Genomic DNA, 9688 nt, shown 5'->3' on the forward strand with positions numbered 1-9688 from the left:
CCCCAATGCAGTGTGACTTCATCTTAGCTCAATGACACCTACAAAGGCCCTGCTTCCGAGCACGGTCACAGTCACAGCTCCATATGTACGGGTATTAGGGATGACACTGTTTAACCCAGTACAAAGACAAGCTACCACACCAGATGTAATGACACACTTGTATACTCAGGAGACTGAGGCAGGAGGATCAGAAGCTCAAGGCCAGCCTGAACTATAAAAGAGACCCTATCTTTAAAAAAAAAAAAAAACAAAACAAAAAAAAAAAACAAGGCTACCACAAGACAGTCTTTGATGGAAAGGTTCATTGACTTCCATAACTCCATTATTTTTATATTTCAGTTGACTCTTAACAATAAATTACAGTTCACACTTAAGGGGAAGCAAGCCTCAAGGCAACAACAAAAGTCACCCTGCCACATGGTCCTTTTTATCTAGACACTGGACTCTGCATGCCCCTGTGTCTTCCATTCATCTTGAACTATGATGCTGATGTTTACAAAAGTTCTTATCAGTTCAGTCAAACCCAGTTCTAGCACAGTAAAAACACAGTGTCTGAGCATCCCTGAGGACTTCCTCCACCTTGCAAGTCACTGTAGCCCAGCAGTCAGTAACCGCTATTAACCCCACCCCACCCCCAAACACTCTGGAAAGCACATTTTAATGGCTGAGTGCATGTCAGAGTTTACAGTCTTAACACCCACACAACAGTGTCTCTTCTGACGCATGGGCGCACAAACCATTTTCTGTCCTGGTGGATGGTTCTATTTAAGTTACTTCAATGTCAAAATCTTCAGGGCTGTAGAGGTGGCTAATGTCAGACTCTTAAATCTCGGTATTTCAGGCAAAATAAACGACGATTGCAATCTTGCAACATGGCCCTGTCAGTGACTGACTTGACCTTAGGTGCTTTCTGTGCGTTGTCTCTGCATTCCCTAAGGCCTAGAGAGGCATGGGGCCATAACCAATCACAGAAGGACTTTGGAGCGCTATAGCTTCCAGACTGCACCCAGGTTTGTTTGGTTTTTTTTTTTTTTTTAATTGTTGTTATTATTTGTTTCCTGCTGTGGTCACAAAACTGGTGTCTAGAGGCCAAAAGATGAAAACACAGACATTCACAAGGCACTTCTCTGCTCAAAGCAAAAGCATCAGCCCACAGGAAAGACTGAGAGGGAAACTCAAGTGTTCAAACCACCGCACACCCTGCAGAGACCATGCTCCCCCCACCCCCACCCCACCCCCGCAGGCACTGCCTCGCCCAGGCCAGCTTCCTGACTCCACTGAACTCTCCAGGGCATGACCCGGGTCAGCTCCTTCCAGCTTCCCCAGGGAGCCAAGGAGTTTCGCCGAAGAGAACCTGCCAGGCTCCGGAGGCACTGGGGACAGCTCCTCGTCCTCCAAGCTCCTAGGTGCGCCCACTGTCACTTCCCAGATGCCACATTCCCATCTCCAGAGCCCCCTCACATCTCCCAGGAGTCATTTCGGAGCCCAAGTCCCCCTCCACATCCCCACTCCCTGGGAGCCCAAGTGCCCCTCCCCAGACCCATACCCCACCCACAGTCCAACGGGACCGCACAGTCACCTGACCTCTGACCCTTGACCCCGACCCGGCCCTCCCCGTCACACCCACCTGCCCGGGACCTTGCTGTTGCTGCGCTTCCAGAACTGCTTCCTGGCCCCGTCGCTGGCCATGGTCCCTCCTCATCCCTCAGCTCCGCAACCCTGACACCCGAGCGCCGTCGAACCACCTCCAGTGGCCCACTCCTGTGCCCCGGTGGCCCCTCAGCGAACAACCAAGATTCGGGAGCGCAGACCGGAGAGGCGCTTCCGCCTCCGTCCGGAAGTTGTGACTTGGCGATTCAGGAAGTCCCGCCTTCGTCTCAGGCTGCGCTTGACGCCATGAAAAGGCGACGTTGGGAAGCGCGCGTGGCAGTTGCGCAGTCGAGAAAGCGGAGTCTGAGGGTTGCGTACGTTAGTGGGGCGCAAAGGGCGCTCAAGCCTTGGGGCTGTGGCCGAGGCCACCGGATCCCCGCCTCCAACCCCGGGAACGGGCTGCTCGCCACGAGCGCCGGAGCCGTAAGCATCTTGGGTCCTAGTCAGCCTTTGTTTGCTTGCAGCCTACTAGCAAGAGCCGAGAACCGAAAAGGAACAAAGCGCGAGTCCGGACCCAGCTGCGGGCCGGCGGGAAGGTTGAAGCCTCTCCCGCTGTTGTGGGGTCCCGGCCTCATCGCAGGGTATAGAAGTGGGATCAGTAAACACCACACGGTTAAGGGAAGGAAGCAGCTCCCACTGGAGCATATCTCAGGCGATGGGGCGGATCCGCCCGGGCTGCAGCTGAAGAGTGAATAGGCACGGAGGCACGAAGAATTCGCCTTGCCCTGCCGCTGCTCGTGCGCTTCAAACAAAGTCCGGAGTAAAGTGTGCTTTAATTATGAGATACATGCAGAATTCAAGATCTTAACACAGGAATATTAATTATATATATATATATATATATATATATATATATATTTTTTTTTTTTTTTTGGGTCTCTCTGTGTAGTTTTGACTGTCCTGGACTCGCTTTGTAGACCAGGATGGCCTCGAACACACAGCGATCCACCTGCCTCTGCCTCCTGATGCTGGGATTAAAAGCGTGTGCCACCACCGCCCGGCTTAATTTTATAACTTCTTATTGAATGATACTTTATATATTAATGGGTTCCGCAGACTATATTGTTAAACTTACTTTCTTATTTGTTTTTGCTGTGTAACGTAGCTACTTAAAATAACTTATGTGATTGGTGTTAAATTTCTATCGTCTGAGACTGTGGGGTGAGAGGCAGACCTATCAGGCCGGAGCTTTTAGTGTAACATTGGTAGTGCCAACTGTCTGTTGTTTTTTTAACGCCACTCCCCCATACACACCAGAACCCCCGGTAGGGATGGTTTTCAAGGCCTTGTGCATGCTAGGAAGGCACTCTACTACTGAGAAACATATTCACCACATATTTCTTAAACTTTTTAATATGGTCTTCCTGTTTGACCCAGGCACTGACTATATTCTCAGAGACCCTGACTTGTAGACATATTTGACAAGTGGTGTTTATTTAGCACTTGGCGAATACAAGAAGTCAGAGTAGGGGCTGGAGAGATGTCTCAGAGGTTAAGAGCACTGACTGCTCTTCCAGAGGTCATGAGTTCAACTCCCAGCAACCACATGGTGGCTCCCAACCATCTATAATGTGATCTGATGCCCACTTCAGCACTGTATACATAATAATAAATAAATCTTTTTTTAAAAAAAAGTCACACTAATGTACTTTGTATGCATTAGCCCAGTTGTGTGCCAGACTTGTCCTCAGTACTCAAAGCAGGGCAAACGGCTCAGCACTCTATACCTCAACTTAGTACCTATTCTTTAAGAGTAAAGCCTTCTGCAACTCCTTATAAACTGCAACATACTCCACTTTTACTTTGCAAAAAGGAATGGCACCTGTTCCTCTCTTCATTTCCTGCACAGTGGTGGCCTCAGGACCTAAACTAGTATATCGTAAATGTTTGCCATCTGGATGATACCTACAGGGTCACCCGGAATCCCTTTAACAAAAGCATAGAAAGTTCAGGAGGTATCAGGGACAATGTCAATAGCTCCTGTGTGATCTCTTCAGATACAGCCTATATATAGGACATACCTTAAGGTCCTCCCTGGTAGCCCATGTCCAGTAGACTTTGGAATTTGAGAGATCTTGCAAAACTAAATTAATAACCACTTCCTAGCATCGCCTAGAGAGCGTTTTAGTGGTACATAGCTATAACCCCAGCTTCTCAAGAGACTGAGGCAGGAAAATGGGAATTAAAGGTTGAGTGTGCACACTTTAGTACCACACATACTAAAATTAGAATAATACAAAGATTAGCATAGCCTTTGCCAGAGGATGACACATAAACCAGTGATATATTCCTGTGTGTGTGTGTGTGTGTGTGTGTGTGTGTGTGTGTGTGTGTAGGCAAAAGCCAGTAGTCAACATCAGAAGTCTTCCACTAACATCAGAAGTCTTCCACTATTACTTGCCAACCTTAGAGAGTCTGTCACTCCACCCTGGCCCTCATCAATTGCCTAGACAATTCTAGAGATCTCCCTTTCTCTGCCCACCCTGTGTTAAGGTTCTAGCGCATGCCAGGATTTTACAGAAATGCTGAGGATCCAAATTCAGTTAAGTCCTTATATTTATGCCATGGACACTGCTCTATGAGCCATCTCAACATCCCAGTGTTTTATGCTTTTAAATAGAACCTGAGCATGATGGCAGAGGTGTATAATCCCAGCCATCAGAGGCTGCAGATAAAACATTCTCAAGTTTAAAGTCAGCTTGGGCTATATAGTAGTAAGACTCTCTCAAAAGAACTTAAAATACATATATGAAGGCTGGGGACATAGTGGTACAGTAATGCCTGTTCTTGTGCCAGTACTGGGGGAAGGGGGTGCAGGGGGAGGGTCTTAAAATTTTCCCTAGTGGAATTTAAGAAGGCCACAGGGGCCAGGTGTGGCGGTACACACCTTTGATCCCCGCAATTGGGAGGCAGAGACAGGAAGATCTCAGTGAGTTCAAAGCCAGCCTGGTCTACTTAGACCCTATCACCAAAAAAAAAAAAAAAAGAAAAGAAAAAAAGAAAGAAAGAAAAGAAAGAAAGAAAGAAAGAAAAGGTTCCAGGGATCTCTTCCTGACCTCAGTAGTGAAACCTCCCCAGAGATGGGGTCCCAGAAGCCTCAGGGATCCCCTTCAGGCAACACCAAGACTAGGTTCTCTCCAGCTCAGTCTGGTTTATCTGAAGACAAAAAGCAAGGAGCCAGGAGGACTAGGAAGAACGTGGGATCAGAAAAGAAGAAAAAGCTGTGTAGGACCACAGGGGGAATCAGCAGCTGCTAGTGACAGGTTAGGTGTGACAGTGGGACTTTAAATTCAGTCATCTACAGCCACCTATCTGCTTTCCTACATGCTGTCTTGGGGCGAGGAGTGAAGCTGAGATTAAATAAGTCTGCAGCATAAGTTTATGTCTGGTTTGTGTTAAGTCTCAGCCAGACACTATATTAGAGAGACCAGGTCCTTAGATGAGACAGCTTGGTGGAGAGACAAGAGCAAAGCAAAACCCTGGTGATGGGGACAGCATTGTCATGACTGACAGTCACAAAGCCAAGGGAACCGATAGAAATGGCTCTGGGAAGGGCATAAGTGGGATTCAAACGGAGACTGTAGGAGGATGGGTTTTAAAGTTACAGCAACGTAGAGTCGGGATTAGGACCCGTGCAAGGATCAAGACAGGACAGATGACCAAATTCCTGAACTAAGAGAGCTGTTGAGTGGAACCTTCAGGGAGGAGGACTGAGCCTGGCTATGCTACCCAGGCTGGTTTGATCCTCCCGATCCGCCTCCCAGGTATCTAACTAGGACTGTAGGTGAAACAGTTGTTGAGCAGCAAGCGTAAGAGGCTTACAGTCACTGAGGTCTAGAGTACAAATCAAAAGCAACAAGAGAAGGACTGGTGACTGCCAAAATTGATGAAAATGCGGGCTTGTAAACAAAGACAGCTTTTATGGCCTGCAGGGGGGGATTCAAATGCATTCAATAAGTTTGGCCATTTAGAAATTTCTAGTAAAGATATTCTGCAACTCAGCAATTTCCCTCAGGGTATGTACCCTGAAGCAGAGTGCCCAGCTGTGCAAACAAAAGGGTGTTCATTGCACCTTCTCTCATAGTGGAGGTAGGGGCTGGGAGAGAAGCAATCAAAACGCCATCAGCAGGAGAGCTGACAATCAGTTTCCCGTAGAATACTCTGTTGATAAAAAATAGATTATTTTTACATACATAAATCTCAACATTAATTTCACACTGTTGAGAGAAAAGTCTATAATGGATGCATGTGGCACAATGTCATTTGGTAGTGTTGTGTTTTATTATTAATACCATTTTTTTAAAGCACGAGCATGCTAAAAGCCAAAATCAAGAGTGTTTGCCTCTGGGTGTTGGAACAATGAAAATTCATAGGTTTCCTTGTGCTGCTGTGCTTGGAATCTTAAGGCAAACTATATTCAAGTGTCTGTTGCCAATCCATATGAGTTTTCCACATCTGTGGTCTTTGATTGTACGTGAGTATGTGTTTGAGCTCCCGCCCTCCTATGCACTGAGCTGCTCTGAACTTAGGGCTAAGGCAAATTCAAGTAATGCAGTCATGAATGGGCTGGGTTCACCGAACAGCTTCAGGGACAGGGAGGATAGTCACACGGAGACTCTTGTGACTATTGCTTGAGGTTTAGTTGGTGTGACAGGACAAAATGCAAGGAACATCATTGAGTGAGCAAAGAGAATAATCTGAGCCGGCGGGTTTATGATGCAGGCTGCGTTCCGCAGGAGGCAGGTGGGGGGCAGACAGTGGCATGCAGGTGGTTTCTTGGGGAGGAAAGGCTGGCCTGTGATGTGTTGTAATGGAGGCACCATACAGTCCTCCATACCTTAGCAAACTGATGCCATGATGGAAGTACCCTAAAACTCAGCGTGTAGACAGCACCACCTGCCAAAACAAAAACAGCCAATCTGTCAGAGTCCATGGCTCTGGAAAAGTCTCTTAAGTGTACTAATGTTTTTCGGCTTCTGTAGGAGTGCTTCTGACTAACCTTGCTCACTGAAGTATGTCAACCCAGGATATGTTTTTTGTGCTGGGGGCAGGAAGTGGGGGGCAAGCACCCAGTGTCATTGCCAACTGGCTAATAAATATTTTTCTGTCAACTTAAACCCACGTCTGAGTAGTCTTCCTTGGTGGAGACCCACAGCAGCACAGACAAATAGACAACTGAGCACAGAGATGGTTGTCAAAAATGCCTTGCCTCAAGAAGGGGGAATATCATCTGGGGGAGAAGCGTCCTTCAGCTGAGGACAGTCACTGGAGGGTTTTATCTGTGAACCATCAGTACTCAGCACTCCTAACATCAGGGGTCCTAAAAAGGACTCTGCATGGCATCTGGGACAACCTCTCTTGACTTCTCACAGGCTCACCCAACTGGGAAGAGTGTTTCCAAGACTAGTTGATCCACTTCAGTGGGGAGCAGATCCTCATTGCCTCCACTCTCCCACCCCGCCCTGTGTCAGTACCCCTCTATGGCAGCAAGCTCCTCTGGTGGAGTGACCTTTCTGAACGGGAGCTCCAACTGGGAGCCCGTAGGGGACATTTTTTATTCATACTGTCACATGCTATCAGCGCCCCCATGCTCCCTAAGAAAAATGACTTTGCAGCTCAACAGCCATCCCTTGTCAGCTTTGTCGAACCTTATGAGCCCTCTCCCATGCCTGCTGGAGTGGTAACTGGCTTGATCTTGTGTGGGCAACCATAACTGCTGTGAGTCTGTGGGTGCAATGGCCATGCCTGTCCACTTCACAGCACTCTTTCCCATTCTCCAGCTATGACATGCTTTCTTCCTTCTCTCCCGTGATGCTCCGCGAGCCTTGGAGACAATGGATTAACACAGAGGTCTCATTTAGAGTTAAGCACCCAACAGTCACTTACTCTCAGCACTTTAAGGCTCTGAATTAACTGTTGCATACTACAAAGTGAGGCTTCTCTGAACAAGGTGATAAACAAATGTTGTTATAAAAGAGTGAAAATCCCAACAGTTCCATTTTACCAGTAAAGACTCATAGCCAGATGCTGGGTTAAAAACCTGTTAGCTCAGAGAGGCAGAGAAAGCACCCAGCTGACCTTACTCAGCTCACATCTCAGAGGGGAAAAAAACAAAAGGTCACTAACTCAGCTGACAGCCCGGGAGGAAAAGGCCAAAAAACCCACGGCTAAAACAAAGGCTTACGAGCTCAAAGCTCCAAAAGCAGCAGCCTCCTCGTCCTCCTCCTCCTCCTCTTCTCCTCCTCCTTCTCTTCCTCCTCCTCCTTTTCCTCTTCCTCCTTCTCTTCCTCTTTTGGTTTAAGCTCTGTTTAATTCAAAAACAAACTCTCTGAATTCAACCTACAGAGTTATGTCATATTGGATTTCTTTTTTTTTTTTAAGATTTATTTATTTACTATTATCTATACAGTGTTGCCTGCAAGTACACCTGCAGAAGAGGGCACCAGATCCCATTATAGATGGTGGTGAGCCACCATGTGGTTGCTGGGACTTGAACTCAGGGCCTCAGGAAGAGCAGTCAGTGCTCTTAACCTCTGAGCCATCTCTCCAGCCCCGTCATATTGGATTTCAATATCCGCATCCTGGAGGAACGTGTCCCGAGGAACCAACCCCGTAGGTCTAGTTCAAAATGTTTCTAGTATCTCACAAAGAACCCTTCCCATGTCCTGTGCACCCCGCAGTCTCTTCAGACAGACAGGAAGGCAAGAGAAGCAGCAATGTGCATAAAAGACATTTTTTAAAAAGATTTATTTACTTATTTATTATGTATACAGTGTTTTGCCTGCACGTACACCTTCAGGCCAGAAGAGGGCATCACATCACATTACATTACATTATAGATGGCTGTGAGCCACCATGTGGTCGCTGGGGATTGAACTCGGGACCTTTGGAAGAGCAGGCGCCGCTCTTACCCACTGAGCCATCTCTCCAGCCCATAAAAGACATTTTTTAATAAAATTTCTTAATGATAAGAATAAAAGCGCTGGAAAGATGGCTCAAAGGTTAAACACACTGACTGCTCTACCAGAAGTCCTGAGTTCAAATTCCAACAACCATATGGTGGCTCACAACCACCTATAATGTGATCTAATGCCCTCTTCTGGCATGTAGGCATATATGCAGGCAGAGCACTGTACACATAATAAATAAATAAATCTTAAAAAAAAAAAAAAAGGCAGAGGGATCATACATACTGTGGCTATGCTCTCCCGCAGTTTCAGTTGCTGCACCCTTGTCCAGCAATTAACAATCAGATCACCACCTCCTCCCAGAACAACCTTGCTGTGGAAGTTTGAGTTTGTGATATGTAAACATGTTTTTGCTTTCATTCTAGGTGTGAGATATGGAACTGATTCATATTGTCCTCACCAGCAAACTATTTGCCTCATGGGGGCTCTTTTGCCAGCTGCAGATAGTTTAAATCTGAGGGGGAAACTCTGGAGAGGGAAGAAAGGTCAGAGCTCAGAGAAAGAGAGGAGGGCTGCGAGGAAGAAGATGGTGCTGATGTGTGCCTGCTGCTTCCGGTTGCTGTTGACCCAGCTTGGTGAGAAGCAGTTGGAGCTATCCTGAAAGAGGATTGGACTTGTCCCAAGAAACCCGATGACCCTAAACAGCAGGAAATAGCCAAAGAGATCTACACCCCTTCTTTCTCTCCTACCTGCTGTTGGGGTGTAGGGTCGGCTGTCTCCCTGCTCTCAGGCAGCCGCGGCAGGCACCAGGACCTGCTCCAAGCCCGCATTAGCTTTCATCTTCACCTTCTTTGGCACAGTCAAGGCAGCCAGCTGTGCTCCGCTGCCCAGGGCCTCTGCCTTCCTCTTGGCCTCTTGGTCAGGAAGGTGGAGCCTCATCCTCTGGGTCAGAATCCTCTAGAAGCGTGCGGCGGTGAGCAAGGCCACTGTCTCATGCTTGTCTTCCTCGTCCTGCTGCTCCTGCCACAGGCGGTGCTGCAACACCATGGCCTCGAAGTCCAGACGCACCGCCCGCTGGTCCAGGTTCTTTAGCTCCCGCAGGTCTTCCAGCGCCTCCAGCTTTGAGTCTT

At 47.6% G+C, this 9688-nt stretch overlaps 1 protein-coding gene across 1 annotated transcript in view; it reads right to left on the reverse strand.

Annotated features, from left to right (window-relative positions):
• TBC1D22A (TBC1 domain family member 22A) overlaps positions 1–1850 on the reverse strand; it is a 281680-nt gene extending 279830 nt beyond the window's left edge. Inside the window, exon 1 of the mRNA XM_084748944.1 lies at positions 1628–1850. Coding sequence (XP_084605070.1) covers positions 1628–1689 — 62 coding nt within the window. The 5' untranslated portion in view covers positions 1690–1850. The remainder of the gene's footprint in view (positions 1–1627) is intronic.
• Between the last annotated feature and the right edge of the window lie 7838 nt (positions 1851–9688).

This window comes from Acomys minous (assembly GCF_964271855.1).
Source record: "Acomys minous genome assembly, chromosome: 12".
In the NCBI taxonomy this organism is placed as follows: Eukaryota; Metazoa; Chordata; class Mammalia; order Rodentia; family Muridae; genus Acomys; species Acomys minous.